General features: G+C 42.8%; 1 protein-coding gene across 1 annotated transcript in view; it reads left to right on the forward strand.

The window, feature by feature from the left end:
- The window catches only part of c2cd5 (C2 calcium dependent domain containing 5), a 106785-nt gene that overhangs the window by 68470 nt on the left and 20153 nt on the right, over positions 1-18162 (forward strand). Inside the window, exons 18-23 of the mRNA XM_080207204.1 lie at positions 3455-3518; positions 3789-3850; positions 6296-6397; positions 8644-8733; positions 8815-8902; positions 10963-11064. Coding sequence (XP_080063330.1) covers positions 3455-3518; positions 3789-3850; positions 6296-6397; positions 8644-8733; positions 8815-8902; positions 10963-11064 — 508 coding nt within the window. The remainder of the gene's footprint in view (positions 1-3454; positions 3519-3788; positions 3851-6295; positions 6398-8643; positions 8734-8814; positions 8903-10962; positions 11065-18162) is intronic.

Consider the following 18162-nt stretch of genomic DNA (forward strand, 5'->3'; position numbering starts at 1 on the left):
CCACTACCCCTCACTTTTAGTTTAAAGCCGATTCCATAGCCCCAGTTACATGATTCACGATGGCACTGATTCCCTGCCTTGTTTAAGTGGAACGTATACTAACCACCAGCTCCCTTTTCCCCAGCACTAACACCCATGCCGCATGTGTTCAAAACACCTTCTTCCTACATGACTCGATCAATCATGCATTTAAATATCTAATCTGCTTGACCCTATGTCAATTGGCAAATGGCTGAGGTAACAATCCAGAAGCCTGTTCCAATTTGGACCCAAACACTGAATACTCTCACATCAGTCCATGATTCCTAGTTGCCCCATGACCAAAATAAATGGATCCTTCCCCTGCCATGTCTTTACTCTGGTAGGCTACTGGGGCAGGGCACTTCTTCACCCAAAGGATTGTGAATCTGTGGAATTCCTTGCCCAGTGAAGCAGTTAAGGCTATCTCATTAAATGTTTTTAATGCAGGGATAGATAGATTTTTGAACAGTAATGGAATTAAGGGTTATGGTGAGCAGGCAGGTAAGTGGAGCTGAGCCCATGAAAAGATCAGCCATGATTTTATTGAATGGTGGAACAGGCTCAAGGGGCTAGATGGCCTACTCCTGCTCCTAGTTCTCCTGGTCATGATTGCAACGGACGAAAAGAATCTATTCCTTTGACCATACTGTCTGCTATAACTCCAACATTCCTTTACAGTCCCCTTACTTAAATGGCTACCTATCCAATGGCAGTTTGATCGGTTTTCTCATCCACCCTGAATTCTTGCTGTTATCCACATGTATGACAAGTACCCCATAAGTCCCTTCCTCTCTAATGCATCCCTGTGTCTGCACCTCAGATTCCAGTTCAACAACTCTGAGGCAAAATTGCTTGAGCTGCGGATGCTTACATAAGCTATGGTTGTATGGCATCGTTATGTTCTCCACAAACCCCTGCATGTTAAGTTGTGCCACCTGCCCCATCATGTCTGTCTAAACTTATTTATTTGATTAGTTAATTAGTTATTCAGTAATGTAATAGCAAGCTGCAGTCCATTGCTAAAAGCGAGGCATATTGCTGAAGCTTTGTCTTGTACTCAAAAGCTTTGGCAACATATGTCTCTTTTCAGAAGTAATCAAATTCTGCGTTGCCAAGTGACGAGAAATTACAGTCTCCTACTTTAGAGACAAAATAAAAACACCCATTAGCTAAAGAAGATAGATCAAAAAGAGCAAAGATCAGCACTGCCTTTCTCCTCTATATCATGTTCTCAACTTTGGCAGGCTGTTTACGAAGTACTCTGAAGAAGGACAAATGGTCGGGAGACCAAGAGGTCTAGGGAGGGAATTCTAGAGCTTAGCACCATGGCAGCTGAAGGCTTGGACCACTGGTGAAGTTATTAAAATCAGGGTTGTTCAAGACACTGGGATTAAAGGCACATGGGTATCTCAAAGGATTGTGGGGTTGGAGGTTTTTGTTTGTTCATTTTAAAATATACTGGGGGTCATTGGCTAGGCCACTGTGTATTGTCCATTCTTGGTTGCTTTTGAGAAGATGCTGGTGAGCCATCTTCTTCAACAGCTGCAGTCCCTTAGGTGCTGTTAAGAAGAAACCACACCCACATTGCTGTTAAGAAGAAAGTTCCCAGATTTTGACCCAGTAACAGCGATCTATATGTCCAAGAGAAGACAGTGAGTGACTTGGTGGAGAACCCGCAGGTGGCGATACTCCCAAGTGTCTGCTGCCCTTGACCTTCTCAATGATAGCGATCGTGAGATTGGGAGATGCTGTCCAAGGAGCCCTGAAGAGTTCATGTAGTGCATCTTGTACATGGTACACACTGCAATGGCATATGGGTGGTATTGCCACTGGATCAGTGTTTCAGAGACCCAGAATAATGCTCTGGGGACCTGGGTTCAAATCCCACCAAAGCGTTTGGTGACATTTGAATTGAATAAAAATCTGGAATTAAAAGCCTGATGATGACCATGAAACAATTTTTGATTTGTAATAAAAACCCACCTGGTTCACTAATGTCCTTCACGGAAGGAAATCTGCTGTCGTTACCTGATCTGGCCTACATGTGATTGCAGATCTTTAGCAATGTGGTTGACTCTTAAATGCCCCTTAGGGGTAACTAAGGATAGTCAATAAGTTATGCTGCAGCCAGCAACACCCACATCCCAAGAAAGAATTTGAAAAAAGACTGCTGCCGTTTGTCAGTGGTGGAGGGATTGAGTGTTTATGGAATGCATTGCAAAGGAATGGCCTGCTTTGTCCTGAGTGGTATTTAGCTGCTTGGGTGTTGTTTGTGCTGCACTCCTCCAGGAAAGTGGAGAGTGTTCCATCACACTGTTGAAATGTGCTCTGTAGATGATGGACAGACTTTGCGGATTGAGGAGATGAGTTACTCGCTGCAGGATTTCCAGCCTTTGACCTGTCTTGTCACCAGAATATTTACATGGCTAGTCAGTTCAGTTTCTGATCACTGGTAATCCCCAGGATGCAGATAGTGAGGGATTCAGTCATAGTAATGTCATTGAATGTCAAGTCGTGATGGTTAGGTCATCTCTTGTTGGAGATATAGTGAACACAGGATGGTAGCTGATCAGAACTTGGTGCAAGTTAGAATGCAGTTCGCAGTGATTTAGGCACCTTCAAACTATGAAGGATAGAATGTGGGAGACAACGATCAGAAGTATGTTGAATCATTAAGTTTAGAGGATAAAAAAGCACACAGGAGGGTTTCAGCAGCAGATGAGCTGAGGAATTTCACAATGTTGCAGTGGTGAAAATGGGCATTCTTAGTCGTGGTGTGGTTGAAGTGTCATCAAGAAGAGAATAAAATTCCTACGGTGAGGAGGAGGCCATTTGGCCCATTGAGTTTGCACTGATGACAATCTCACCCAAGCCCTACTCCCGTAACCTCACATATTTACCCTGCTAATCCTCTGACACTAGGTCAATTTATCATGGCCAGTCAACTGAACCTGCAAATCTTTAGACTGTGGGAGGAAACCAGACCACCCGAAGGAAACCCAAACAGACACAAGGAGAACGTGCAGACTCCACACGGACAGTGAGCCAAGCCAGGAATTGAACCTGGGCCCCTGGCTGCTGTGAGGCAGCAGTACTAACCACTGTGTCACCGTGCCGCTGCCCAGGTATGAAGAGTGTGAACAATCTGGTTCAGCCTCAGATTCTTGCCAGGAAGAGAGGGGGAGTCGGTAATCAGAAGTGAAGTTTGTGGCAGGTCCAAAAACAATGTTTTCAGAATTCAGTATTTAACTGGTGAAAATTTCAGCTCATCCAATGTAAGATGTTGGGCAAACAGTCTTAGTTTAGAGATAGTTAGAAGGGATTGAGAGAAGTGGTGTTGGTGTTCCACTGGCCCAGATGAAGCTTTGAATAACATTATGCTATATTCCACTGAGCAAGGTCAGGGCCATCATAGTGTTGCTCTGTATTTCAGATTGATGATGCTGATGCTGTTGAGGATATTCACTCATTGTTGACAGATGCTCCCACACCAGCTGGTAAGCCCAAAACCTTGGAAGATTTCAATGTAATGGATTAGTTAACGTTGTTATTTAAAAAACAGAAACTTCCCTTTATCATCTTCTGATTTCTGTGCTGTGTCATTCCCTAATATTTTGATTCAACATGGACAGAAATTGAAGGGCAGTTGACTGTCCCAGATGTATGCATAAAAAGTATCTGTCTCTGCTGAGCGGAGCTCTCTGTTAATTAGATTTGTGCTTGATGTTCCTGACTCATGGCTTATATAATTCATTTCATGTTTATAGGCTTTTACAGTTGTAATACGGAGATTATGCCAGGCATCAACAACTGGACGTCTGATTTGCAGGTAAGTCTGGGTAGAGTTTTGAAAACAAAATAGATTTTTACTGCTCCAGTGCAATGCACTCACGATATGGGTGCCAGCGTTTTCCTTCTGGACCTGTTTGCAAAATGCACTGATGTGCATGTTTTGACGAACAACTGTCGTCTTGATATGATGGCTGATGATGAGCTTCGGACTGGCAATTAGCATTTATTCTTGAGCGATCTCATCCTGGTTTGCTGCAAGGCTTTGACTTGATTCAGTTGCATGCGGAAACTGAATTGTTGAACAAAATACAAGGCTAGATTACTTCCCACAGAGAAGACTGCTTTTCAAGTAATGCTCAACTTCCACACTTATTTGCGCCATGATTCTTAATTTGACCAAAAGCTGTTTTTGCAGTTTCCTCCTTGTGCCAAATTCTCCATTTCGTTGATTGCATCTTTATTTGTACGTGGCAGCTTTGTTCAGACTGCAAATTATCTAACCAAAACCTGGCAATGCTGAAGCTTTCTCATCCTTGGTCGGTTACATTAAATGATCCATCTTTTTAAAATTCCGTTGCACTGAGTAGGAGAAATATTTTTGAATGCTAAGATTACAGGTATACAGTCTGTATAAAAATCTGAAGAATGAGGCTTTGGGACACCAAATGGCCTTTTTTCTTTTAAGTATTGATAATTCAGCAAAGGAACAAAGTGCAGGAGCAGACTCTTCGGCCCATCAAGTCTGTGCCGACACAGATGTAAGTACAGATATTATGAAGCGAGTAGTCAGTTATCGACCCTTGAAGGAAAATGCCCATTGCATTGGAAGAATGTTTGGTCAGCCAACTTGCATTCCTGCTGGTGGAGGTATTAAGTCAATAAAAGCCAACATACAGTAATATACAACTGGGAAATAAAGTTTGTGAGCTTTTATGCATTTGAGTGGCAGCTAACCAGCTAAATTCAGCTAAGTGGTCCACATAAATTACTTGGTATATGGATTTTTTTTATTAGAAGTTAATATTGCACCAGGATTTTTTTGCTTTGACAGTACTTCAGTGGCATTTTACTCTTTGACTGACTGAGGTAAATCTGTCATCATGGGCTGGATCTTACGTGCCCTGTGAGCATATTTTCAACGGGAAGGGATGTTAAAACAAGGTGGGTGCCAACCCCCTCACCTTGCTGCCCACCTCATGAGCTCACCACCACCACCACCACCAAAACCCCCCCCCCCCCCCCAACCATAATATGACATACTTGATTAATCGAGGATCAATTGAGTTTGTTAATGATCTGATTAGCTGCCAGCTCCAGTGGGGAAGGGGGATGGTGGAGGGGAGGGGTTGCGGGGCGAGGTCTTCCCCCTCAGTGAGAGGTAGAGGTTGCACGGCAGCCTATTTAGCCCACCTGCAATGTGTATTGCTGCAGGGCGGGTTGATGTGGAGGGAGTCAGCTCCACGTTGACCATGCTTCCCAGAGGGTTAGCCATCTGCCCACCCCATCATAATATGCTGCCACGTCTCTTTTTTTCCCCCCCCCTTTCCTAGTTAAGATTCTCAACTCTTTACAATTCGAATGCCCTCATCCCAGTTAAGCAAACTGTATAGGTTTCTCTAACTCCACCTGCTGCTTGGACTCACTTTAGTTCTTTAGATCTTGTCCGTCTGTGCATTCCTGAAAAAGAAAAATATCTGCTTTTTAAAGCAATTAATATGAAATTGCGGAACATTGCTTTAAGATATTTTGAAGTTGCAGTAAACTTACTGGAAGTACAGTGCCGTGTGTAAACAGAAGTATAGCGAATCCTGAAATGGTTCTCTCTTGTATTATGCCATTTGAAGTCACTTTCTTTTAATAATTAGAGTATTGTTTGTTTGAAGTAAACAATGTTACGCATTTATGTTATGAAAAGAAAGGCCATTTATCTGCATTTGGTACAGTACTGGAACTGTTGAAATAAGGCAGAATTTTTTATAGCCCCCACTACCCACACACGCAGTTCTGAGATTTTGGTCAGAATTTTCCAGCTGTTCACGTTCCGCCACTGCTGCAAGCAAGGATGAAGAATTTGTCAAATCTCTGTTCACTGCAGCAGGACCAGAGAATACCACCAGCGTTGAACTGCCGAAAAATTCCACCCCTTGCGTTTTGTTTCAGGTCTTTTTTTTGTTTTTGAAAAGGTGGCAGGAATGCTCAGGTCAGTTTGTAGCTGCAGTGCTTGTTTTGCAATTCCAGCAGAAATTGTTAAATTCTTGTGTTTGAAAATAGCCATTCAGTATTTATGTTTTTTTCATAATGGACTCTTCCAAATGTTCGAAAGGAAAGAGAGTAGCCGGTTTCAGGAGGGCATTTCAAGCAGTGAGATTTGAGCACACAGTATCTATGAACGCACCAATCATTTAGATTTGAGTTATTTAGAAATGGAATGTGCCTACTACTGTGACTAACTTGTGGTTTCCCCTCTCCCTTTATGTTTTAGATGTTTACGTCAGTGAGAGTGTTCCGTTTAAACAATGTCACTAGTCTCACATCACATGGGCTTAATAAAGCTTTTAGTGATCATTGTGAAAATCTACTGAAGGTAAGAGACTGAAATAATGTGGGGAAAAACAACATCAGCTGCAACTTGTATCTGTGTAGTTTCTTTGACATTGGACGTTTTGGGGCATTTTTCTCAAGATGTGAGGACAAAACAAATTTTTTTTACTATTTAGATGAGTAGATACCCCTCATTTTCTCTGTTGAGCTTAATAATTCTGCCTGAACTTTCCCCTTTCAATTCTGGCCTCTCATGTGTTTCGCCTTCCCTTCTCCCCACGATTGGCAGCTGTGTCCTCAGCACAAGTTCGGAAATGCTCTTTCCCCAGTTTCTACATCTCTTTCACATTCTTACAAGACCCTCCTTGAAATCTACCTTTTTGTTCGTGCTTTTAATCACCTCTCCTAAAATCCCTTCCTTTGGCTTCAGGTCCTTATTTGTCAGCCTGTGCCCTCAGTGAACCTCTTTAGCATGTTTATCTCCGCTAAAGGTGCTGTATAAATGCAAGCTCTTGCACTAACATGCACATTAATTGGGTTGAATACAGAAGTCATTGTAGACTTATTCTCCAAGTTGTCGTAACACTGCGTCTTTTTGGTGTTCATTTGGAATCAGCACCAGCACAGTGGTTGGCACTGCTGCCTCACAGCGCAGGTTCGATTAGGGCCTCGGCTCACACTCTGTCAGGAGTTTGCACATTCTCCGTGTGCCTGCATGGGTTTCCTCCGGGTGCTCCAGTTTCCAAAGATGTGTGAGTTAGGTGGACTGGCCATGCTAAATTGCCCCTTGGTGTCAAGGGGACTAGCTAGGGTAAATGAATGGGGTTACAGGTGTAGGCCCTTGGTGGGTTTGTGGTCAGCACAGACTCGATGGTCCAAATGGCCTCCTTCTGCACTGTCGGATTCTATGATTCTAAATCCCTAATGTAGCAAAGGATGGATAAATAGCATTCAACTCTGAAATCTTTTGTAACTAAATCATTAACATTATGGATCCCTAAATGGGGGGGGGGGGGGGGGGGGGGCTGTTAATTCTTTCATGGGACAAGGACATTGCTGGCAAAAGCAGCATTTGTTATGCAGCCCTAATTACCCTTGCACTGAGTGACTTGCTAGACCATTTCAAAGGGCAGTTAAAAGTTGCATAGGATCCTGGCCTGTGATCCCTATGAGGCACCGGCCAGTTTACTGAGGAGCTTATTGAGGTGCTGCCTTTAGGTGAGGATTTGTCGGAACCCAACAGATCTGACATCATCTGTGGAGAGATTATCATCTTTAGATGGTTTGCCATGTCTGGATCACTGGAAAGCTTAGGGAAACAGTCTTCCCTTCCAGGCAAGGTATATACACAGGACAGTATCCCCTTAGAATGGTTTGGTTGCTGCTTTATAGGTAGCTGTTCTGAAATGACTATATTCTAGTCTATGGTGATATTTTGTGATATTTTCATTATAATACTTTGTTCCAGTATCTCACTATATTCCTCCCAATTGTCCTTCCTCAGGTTCTACCACTTCCCCTTTAAGTTAGTGACAATTGGTTAAGTCAAGTCCAATGTGGATCAGAGTTGATTGGTGCTGACTGTGTGGAAAATTGGGCAAAACTTGGCATCATGCATAAAGTGGATTATTGTGGATTATTGTGCACTGAGCTGACCCACCACATATCAGAAGATTCACATATTTTCTACCTAGCAGAGTTGGAATCTCCAGACTGTACCTGGATTCGGACTTGTTGATTTTGATTTGCTGGGAGACTCATTGGCTTCCCCAGTGTGGTGCAACATGATTCATTGCTATGCCATGACAGGGTGAAATAGTGGTGCTATTGGGTGGCACGGTAGCACAGTGGTTAGCTCTGCTGCTTCACAGCTCCAGGGACCTGGGTTCAATTCCCGGTTTGGGTCACTGTCTGTGTGGAGTTTGCACATTCTCTTTGTGTCTGCGTGGGTTTCCTCCGGGTGATCCGGTTTCCTCCCACAGTCCAAAGATGTACGGGTTAGGTTGATTGGCCATGCTAAAATTGCCCCTTAGTGTCCTGTTAGAGAGAATAGTGGGGAAAACATGTAGGTATATGGGAGTAGGACATGGGTGGGTTTGTGGTCAGTGCAGTCTCGATGGGCTGAATGGCCTCTTTCTGCGCTGTAGGGTTTCTATGATTCTATGAAATTATGGCATTATAACAATATGGTGATGCTTTACAGTTTCCAGTATGTTCTGTGTGCAAATGATGTCATGGTTTGTGTCCTCTGACTATCTGATCAATTAAGTATTCTCTCTAATTTTTCAGACCCTATATTTTAAATTACGATCCATGATACCTTGCTGTCTTTGTCATGTGAATTTCAACGTTGCATTACCGGAAGATGAATTAATCCAGGTACGCTTGACACCAGTGTTTAATGATCCAACCTCCATAATTAGATTGTAGCTGTGACTTACATTTAATTTATTTTTGTAGGTGGCAGTTACTGCTGTTGCAATAACATATGACAAAGACCAAGTGCAATACATCTCTAAGGCTTCCACAGACAAGACCATCCTGAAAGGTGAGGTATTTCATGGTCAAGAAATAATATTAGTTACTAAGTCACAGAAAAAAAAAATCAGATTCCAAGCTAACGATTTCTCAACACGATCCAAAAACTCTTGACAGCTGAATATTGGCGCCCAATGGGCCATAAAAGTTGCTTGGATAGCTTATTCTTTAATTTAGTGTCCTCACATCAGATGGAAGTTGAAAAATAGCAATTTACATGCAAATGCTGACCTGTGAAGTCAAGGTTAGCACTGCTGTCTCACAATGCCAGGGACTCTGATTTGATTCCAGTCTTGGATACTGACTGTGGAGTTTGCACATTCTCCCCATGTCTACTAGGTTTCCTCCCACAATCTAAAGATGTGCAGGTTAGGTGGATTGGCTGTGTTAGTTGTCCCTTAATGTCCAAAGCTGTGTAGGGTAAGAAGATTAACCAAGGTGGGTGTTCAGGAATAAGGCAGGGTTTTGGGCCCGTTCAGATGCTCCTTTGTTGAGTTGGTACAGACTCAATGTGCTGATTAGCTACCTCCTGCACTGTACAAATCCCATAGTTCTACTATCTCCTCCTCCTAATAGCGAGGTTTATTAATTTTTGATTTTATGGCTAAATTTGGAGTGTACCCCTTTAATTTTAGTATTGAGGAACCTGATTAAGAAAAATCTAGTCTGACTTTTGTACAACTGCTAACATCAGTTGCCATTTCCAAGTTTTCCAGGTAGCTTTGCAGGTTAGTGTTTATGAATTCTGATAACTTGCTTTATTTATCCTATATTTATTTCTACTATTATAGCAAACTGTAGTTCAGAGACCCAGATTTTCTGCTGTATGTTTGCTGGTGCACATAGACTCATAATTTGTTCTTCCTATGTGAAAAATTTCTGGAATGTATTTGAGGTATTGTAACGTTTTCATTTACATTGTGTATGGAGCATTTCAGTCATTCTGTGGTGAATGTTGTATTCTGAGTGCAATATAAAATTTATTGTCCACAGCTTGGATTTATGTATTTATATAATGGAAGACATCAAAGAAATGTCTAATTTATTCCCAAAGTGTGCAGTGGTGCTTCCCAGGGTCCTTGTTAAGACCACTGCTCTTATTGACCTGGATTTGGGTATACAAGGCATTATTTCAAAGTCTGCAGGTGACACGAAATTTGAAAATGTAGCAAAAATAAAGACGATAATGATAGGTATCAGGAGGGCAAAGATACACTAGTGAAATGAGCAGGCAGATGCAATTTAACACAAAACTATGAAATGATGCATTTTGGAAAGAGAGGCAATAAAAATCACGTGGTACAATTTTAATAGGTATCAACAAGATCTGGGGTTGTGCATACACAAATCCTTAAATGTAGCTTCAGAAAGCTATTGGAAAAGCATATGGAATCCTTGGCCTTATGAATAAAATACAAAAGCGGCTAGGCCTCCACTTTGGAGTTTTGTACCAAATTTGAGTCACCACTCTTCAAGAAGTTCCTCAAGGCCTTGGTATGTGGAGGAGATTTGCAAGAATGATACCAAGAATGCAGAACTTCAGTTAGCTGGAGTGACTAAGGAAGCAGGGGTTTGCCTTTCTATAGCAGAGAAGGTTAAGGAGAAATTTAATGGAGCTATTCAAAACCATGAAGGATTTTGATGGAGTGAACAAGGAGAAATTGTTTCCAGTGGCAGAAGGGTTGGTAACCCAGACAACATGGGTTAAAGTTATTGGTTATAAAACCAGAGGCAAGACAAGGAGCAGTGTCTTAACACACTGAATTGTAATAATCTGGAACACACTACCTAAAAGGTTGTTTGGGGCAGATTTAGTAGTAACTTCCAAGTCTTTACACAATTCCTTTTGAAAGGAGAATAACTTGCTGGGCAACATGCAAAGGGTATAGAAGTGGGGCTAATTGGCTAGGTCTTTCAGAAATGAGAGCACCAAGAATGGGTTCCTTCTGTGCAATATCATTCTATGATTTTTTTTCAACTAGACACTAAGCAGTAAGTATTACAGTTTTGTGTTCTTTAAAGATCTTGCTGAATTCAATTAATTGTCTCGGTTTGATCATTGGCCTCAAGCTTCTCTAGAGAATGAAGACCAACTCCAGTTTACTTTGGAACTTTGCATGGAATCGCAATCTAATCAGTCTGCTCTACACTTTTCGCCTAGCAAGACCGCAGGTAAGGCAGTGTACTGCACATAGGAGATTTAATGCAAATTTAAATGGCGTATTTTTGTTGCCGAAATGCACGTTAAAGGCTTATACATCATTATAGTACTGCATTTCCCTTCAAAGCGCGATTAGAAACTGTTGTTTAATGTAGCTACTTTCTACAATGGTGAAAACCAGTTAAAAGCCATCGGTTCAAGCCCCAGTCTCTGTAAATGTTTATTTTCGAGTTTTGCCCCGGCAGATCAGTTTTGCAAGTGCGGGAAGGCAAAGAAAGACGTTTTCTCTCTCAACAGTTAAATATAGATTAATCTGGTGAATGATAATGCAATTGAAACTACCCGTAGGATACCTATAGATTATTACCATTCCAGTCTTCGTGAGAAGGTGTATGTTTTGGAGCCAAGAAGGAAAACCTTACCTTATTTAAAATGCATTTAATTGTACAGAAGAAGCTTTATACGATGTTCTAAGGTAAATGGGTGTGCAACCTTCAGTTCTAAATTTTGATTCTAACATGATGCCAATTTGGAACGTTTATTTCTTTTCGAGCCAGTCCATGTGAAGATTTTTCCACAAATCACAATCCTTGGACATTTTCTAAATTTATGTACATCAAATAGTTCTGTTTGAACCATGGAACCATTTTGCTTGTTGGGAATGGTTGACTCCATAATTGCACATACTGCAGAAATTATCTAGCCATCCAAAATGAGTTAAGAAACCCAATCTTCATGGCTGTGTTCTCCATGTGCATCATTGGGAAAACTTTGATAAACCGTGAAAATACCTGCAGCATATTATTACTTATAGTGGAATATGTTTTCCTATTTGTATTCTTCTTTCATAGGATGTGGGTGTCACTAGCTCGGCCAGCATTATTGCTCATCTAACTGCCCTTGAGTAGGTGGTGGTGAGCTGCCTTGAGTGCTGTAGTCCATGTGTTGTAGGAGCACCCATAGTGCTATTAGAAAGTTAGTTCCAATATTTTGAAAGAAATCCCACAACACCAGCTTAAAGTCCAAACAGGTTTATTTATTCTGAAGGAACTCCCAGCCACCTGACGAAGGGACAGCCTGTCCCGAAAGCTTGCGGCTTTTGCTACAAATAAACCTGTTTGGACTTTAAGCTGGTGTTGTGGGATTTCTTTCTGTTTTATCCCAGTCCAACGCCGGCATCTCCACATCATCACCAGTATTTTGACCCAGTGACAATGAAGGAACGAAGCTGTAGTTCCAAGTCAGGATGGTGGGTGACTTGAAGCGGAATTTGTAGGTGGTGGTGGTGCTGCCTTGCATCTGCTGTCCTTATCCCTTCTAGGTGGTAGAGGTGATGTGTTTGGAAGGTGCCATCAAAGGAGCCTTGGTGTGCTCTTGCAGTGCATCTTGTGAATGGTACACACTGCTGTCACACTGTTGTCACTGTGTGTCACTAATGGAGGGAGTGAATGTTGAAGGTGGTGAATGGGGTGCCAAGCAAGCAGACTGATTTGTCCTATGATAAATACGATGGGCTGGGAATCCTATTTAAAGGAATGACAGTGGGTAGGCAATGGCAAACATTCAAAGAGCAATGGGTGAACTGCAATAAATCTTTATCCTGCCTGGCGCAAAAGTAAAACTGGAAAGAAAGATGGCTAGACCATGGCTTACAAGAGAAAATAGAGATTGTATTAGACCCAAGGAAGAGTCAGACAAATTAGCCGGGAAAAATAGCAGATCTGAGAATTATGAGCAGTTTAGAATTTAGCACAGGAGAACCAAAGAATTGATTAAAAAGGGAAAATAGAGTACGAGAGTGAGTTTGTAGGAAACCTAAAAGCTGACTGTAAAAATTTCTGTAGGTATGTGAGAGAAAAAGACTGATGAAGAAAAATGTAGGTCCCAACAGAAAACTGGGGAATTTATAATGGGGAGCAAAGAAACTGCTAACTAACTAAATATATACTTTCGTTCTGTCTTCACAAAGAAGGATACCAGAAAGGATGGAGAACACAGAGTTCATTGAGAGGAAGGAACTGAAACAGATCAGTATTATTAGAGAAATGGTGTTGGGGAAATTGGTGGGATTGAAGACCAATAGATCCCCAGGGCTTGATAATATACAGAGTACTTAAATACTTGAGCAGATGGTGGTGAGCTGCCTTGAGCAGTGCAGTTCATGTGTTGTAGCAATACACATAGTGCTATTAGAAAGCCAGTTCCAGTGTTTTGACCCAGTGATAGTGAAGGAAAGTGTAAGTGGCCCTAGAAGTAGAGGATACATTGTGGTCATCTAACAAAATGCTGTACACTTTGGAGCAGTTCCTGTGGATTGGAGGATAGCTAATTCCAGTATTTAATTAGGGAGATAGAGAGAAAACAGAATTACAGACCAGTCAGCCTGACATCAGTAGTGGGGAAAATGCTAACATCCATTATCAAATAGTTTGAAGTAGAGTACTTGAAAAACCGTGGTAACATCGGACAGAGTCAGCATGGTGGCACAGCTGCTGCCTCACAGCGGCAGGGACTCAGGTTCAATTCCGGCTTCGGGTCAGTGTCTACGTGGAGTTTGCATGTTTTCTCCGTGTCTGCGTGGGTTTCCTCCGGCTACTCCGGTTTCCTCCCAGGGTCCGAAAGATGCATGGGTTAGATTGATTGGCCGTGATAAATTGACCCTAGTGTCAGGAGATTAGCAGGGTGAATATGTTGGGTTACAGGGATAGGGCCTGGATGAGATTGTGGTCGGTGCAGACTCGATGTGCCGAATGGCCTCCTTCCGCACTGTAGGGATTCTTTGGATTTTAGAAAGAGAAATCATGCTTGACAAATCTACTGGAATTCAAAGATGTAACTACTGGGCTTCATGAGGGGCAGCCAGTGATGTGGTTTATTTGGACTTTGGGAAGGCTTTCGACAAAGTCCCACATAAAAGATTAGTGTGTAAAATTAAAGCGCATGGGATTGAGATAATAAGATGGACAGAAAACTAGTTCACAGACAGTAAAAAAAATGGCAGGTAGTGACTAGTGGGGTACTGAAGAGATTGATGCTAGAACCCCAGCTATTCACAATATAAATGATTAAAATGAGGCAACTAAATGTAATATCTTCAAATTTACAGATGAGACAAATCTAGGTATGGACAGAGAGCTGTGAGGAAGATGCAGACATGCTTCATTGCAATTTAACAAATTGAGTGAGTGGGCAAATGCATGGCAAATGTAGCATAATGTGGATAAATGTGATGGTATTCACTTTAGTAGTAGAAACAGGAAGGCAGGTAATCATAAATCGAGAGTTCAACAAGACCTAGGTGTCCTTGTTACCTGAAAGTAAGCTTGTGGGTACAGCAGGCTGTGAAGAAGGCAAATGATATGTTGGACTTAGCAAGAAGATTTGAGTACAGGGGCAGTGATATCTTGCTGCAATTAGGGCCTTGATGAGATCACACCTGGAATATTGTGTGCAGTTTTGATCCCTTTATGTAAGGAAGGATGTTTTGGGTAAGGGAGGGTAGCGAACATAAGAAATAGGAGCAGGAGTAGGCCATCTAGCCCTTCGAGCCTGCCCCGCCATTCAATAAGATCATGGCTGATCTGTCGTGGCTCAGTTCCACATTTCCGCTTTCTCCCCATAACCCTTAATCCCCTCTCTTATCAAAAACCCATCAACCTGCGTCTTAAAAATGTTTAGCGAGGTAGCCTCCACCACTTCAACGGGCAGAGAATTCCAGAGATTCACCACCCTTTGAGTGAAGAAGCTCTTCCTCAACTCCGTTCTAAACCGCCCCCCCTTTATCTTGAGGCTGTGCCCCCTAGTCCTACTGTCCTTTCTAAGCGGGAAGAGCCTCTCCACCTCTATCCTATCTGTCCCATTCATCATCTTATACGTCTCAATGAGATCTCTCCTTATTCTTCTAAACTCTAACAAGTACAAGCCTAGTTTATTCAGCCTCTCCTCATAGCTCAACCCCCTCAACTCCGGCATCAGCCTAGTAAACCTCCTCTGCACTCCCTCCAAGGCCAAAATATCCTTGCGTAAGTACAGCGCCCAAAACTGCACACAGTACTCCAGCTGCGGCCTCACCAATGCCCTATACAGCCGCAGCAAGACCTCCCTACTTTTATATTCAATCCCCCTCGCGATGAAGGCCAGCATCCCATTCGCCTTCCTGACCACCTGCTGCACCTGCAGGCTGGGTTTTTGCGACTCATGCACAAGGACCCCGAGGTCCCTCTGCACCGTCGCCTGCTGCAGTTTTTCGCCATGTAAGTAATAATCCTTCCTACCATTATTCCTACCAAAGTGGACCACCTCGCACTTGCCAACATTAAATTCCATTTGCCATTTCCTGGCCCATTCGCCCAGCCTATCTAGATCCTTCTGCAGACTCTCCACACCCTCCGTTCCACCAATCTTGGTGTCATCAGCAAATTTTGACACCATACACTCGGTTCCCTCCTCCAGAAAAGGTTTATCAGACTGATGCCTGGAATGGCAGGACTGACAAATGAGGCGGGATTGAGTCAGTTAGGATTATTTTCACTGGAGTTTCGAAAAGTGAGGGTAATTTCATAGGAACCTATAAAATTTTAACAGGACTAGACAGGGTAGATGCAGGAAGGATGTTCCCAATGGCAAGAGAGTCCAAAACCAGAAATCACAGCTTAAGGATGAGGGGTAAACCATTTAGGACTGAGATGAGGGGAAATTTCTTCACCTAGAAAATGATGAGCCTGTGGAATTTGCTGCCACGAGCAAAAACATTTGCTATATTTTCAGGAACGAGTTACATATAGCTCCTGGGCCAAAATGGATGAAAAGAAATGGGGGAAAGGTGGGAGCAGACTATTGAATTGGATGATTATCTATGATCATAGTGAATGGTGGAGCAGGCTCAAAGGACCAAATAGCCTATTACTGCTTTTGTTTTCTATGTTTCTATGTCCTGGATGGTGTTAAGCTTTTAGAATGTTGTTAGAATTGCACTCATCCAAGCAAGTTGGAAGTTTTCCATCACACTGTTGATTTGTGCCTTGTAGATGGAGGACAGACTTTACGCAGTCAGGAAGTGTGTTACTTTCCACAGAATTCACGAGTTCTAACCTACTGTTAAAGCTATGTAATTTATATGGTTAGTCTAGTTAAGCTTCTGGTCAATGGTAACTCGCAGAATGGTGATAGTGGGGGATTCAGAAATGGTAATGACATTGATGTTAGATGGTTAGATTCTCTCTTGTTGGAGAAGGCACTTGTGTGGCATGAGGCTATGATCCAAGTGCTGGTAAATGGGATTAATATAGATTGGTATTTAATGGTCAGCATAGACATGATGGCCCAAAGGGCCTGTTTCTGTGCTGTATGGCTCCACAACTCTATGAATGTTACTTGCCACTTACCACCCAAGTCTGAATATTGCCTAGATCTTAATAAATATGAGCAAGAATTGCTTCGGTAGCTCAGGAGTCATGAGTATTGTGCAGTCATCAGCAAACATCCTCACTTTTGGCCTTATGATGGAAAGAAAGTCATTGATGAAACAGATAACAATGGTTGGGCTTAGGGCCCTACCCCAAGGAATTCCTACAGTGATGTCCTGGGACTCAGAAGATTGATCTCCAACAACCACAGGCATCTTTCTTTGTACTAGGTATGACTCCAACTGGTAGCAAGTTTCCCCCTGATTTCCATTGACTCCAGTTTTGCTAGGGCTCCTTGATACCAAACTTGGTCAAATGCTGCCTTGAGTTCAAGGGCAGGCACTCTCACCTCATGAGTTCAACTCTTTTATCTAAGTTTGGACCAAACGTCTAATGAGGACAGGAGCTGAGTGATGCTGGCAGAACCCAATCTGAGTGCCAGTGAACAGTTTGTTGCCAAATGGGTGCTGCTTGACAGCGTTGTTGGTAACCCCTTTCATCGCTTTGCTGATGTTTGAGAGAAGACTGGGTGGTAGTCGGCCTGGTTGGAATAGTCCTGCTTCTTCTGGGCAGGATCTACATTGCCAATAGATGCCAGTGTTTTAGCTGTACTGGAACAACTTGGCTAGGAACACAAATCTTCAGTACTATTTGTGGAATTCGTCAGGGGCCTATAGCCATTTCTTGATTTCATTATGAATGAATTGGCTGAAGCCTGACACCTGTGATGCTGGGTTCCTCCAAAGGAGGCTGAGATGGATCATCAACTTTGCACTCCTAGCTGAAGATTGTTGCGATGGTATGCTGGGCTCCTCCATCTTTGAGAATGGAGATATTTGTGGAACTTCCTCCTCCAGTGAGTTATCTACCACCATTCACGGCTGGATGTGACAGAACTGCAGATCTTAAATCTGATCCATTGGTTGTGGGATTGCTTAGCTCTGTCTGTTGCTTGCTGCTTATGTTGTTTGGCATTCAAATGGTCCTGTGTTGTAGCTTCAGCAAACTGACACCTCATTTTAGATCTGCTTGGTGCTGCTCTTGGCATGCCCTCCTGCATTCTCCATTGAACCAGCATTCATCCCCTGGCTTGGTGGGAGTGGTGGAATGCAGTCTGTGTCAATCTGACTGCCAGAGAACACTCAGTTTGTTGCCAAATGAGTGCTGCTTGATAGCAGCGTTGAGGTTACCGTTTGTGGTTGTATACAGTTCTGCCGATGATGGCCGCAGTACCTGATGCTGGATCTGTTTGAAATCTGACCCATTTAACACACTGATTGCAACACACAACATGATTGAAGGTATCCTCAAGCTGAAGGCAGGACTGTGTCCCTACAGGACTCAGTGCGATCACCAATACTATCATGGGCAGATACATCTGTGACAGGTAGATTGGTGAGGACAAGGCAAAGTAGATTTTTCTGTCTTGTTGATGCTCTCACCAGCTGCCTAAGGCCTAGTCTAGCAGCTGTGCTCTTTAGGACACAGCCAGCCCAGTCAGTAGTGGTATGACTGAGCCACTCCTAATGATGGAAATTGAAGTCCCCACCTAGGATATATTCTGTGCCCTTGCTATCCTCCAGTGCTTCCTCAAAGCAGTGTTCAATGCGGAGGAGTGCTGATTTATCAGCTGAGGGAGGGCAGTTGGTTGTATTTAGCAGGAGGTTTCCTTGCCCATATTTTGTCTGATGCCATGATATTTCA

The sequence above is a fragment of the Carcharhinus amblyrhynchos genome, chromosome 19, assembly GCF_965287045.1.
Source record: "Carcharhinus amblyrhynchos chromosome 19, sCarAmb.v2.hapA, whole genome shotgun sequence".
Classification (NCBI taxonomy): domain Eukaryota; kingdom Metazoa; phylum Chordata; class Chondrichthyes; order Carcharhiniformes; family Carcharhinidae; genus Carcharhinus; species Carcharhinus amblyrhynchos.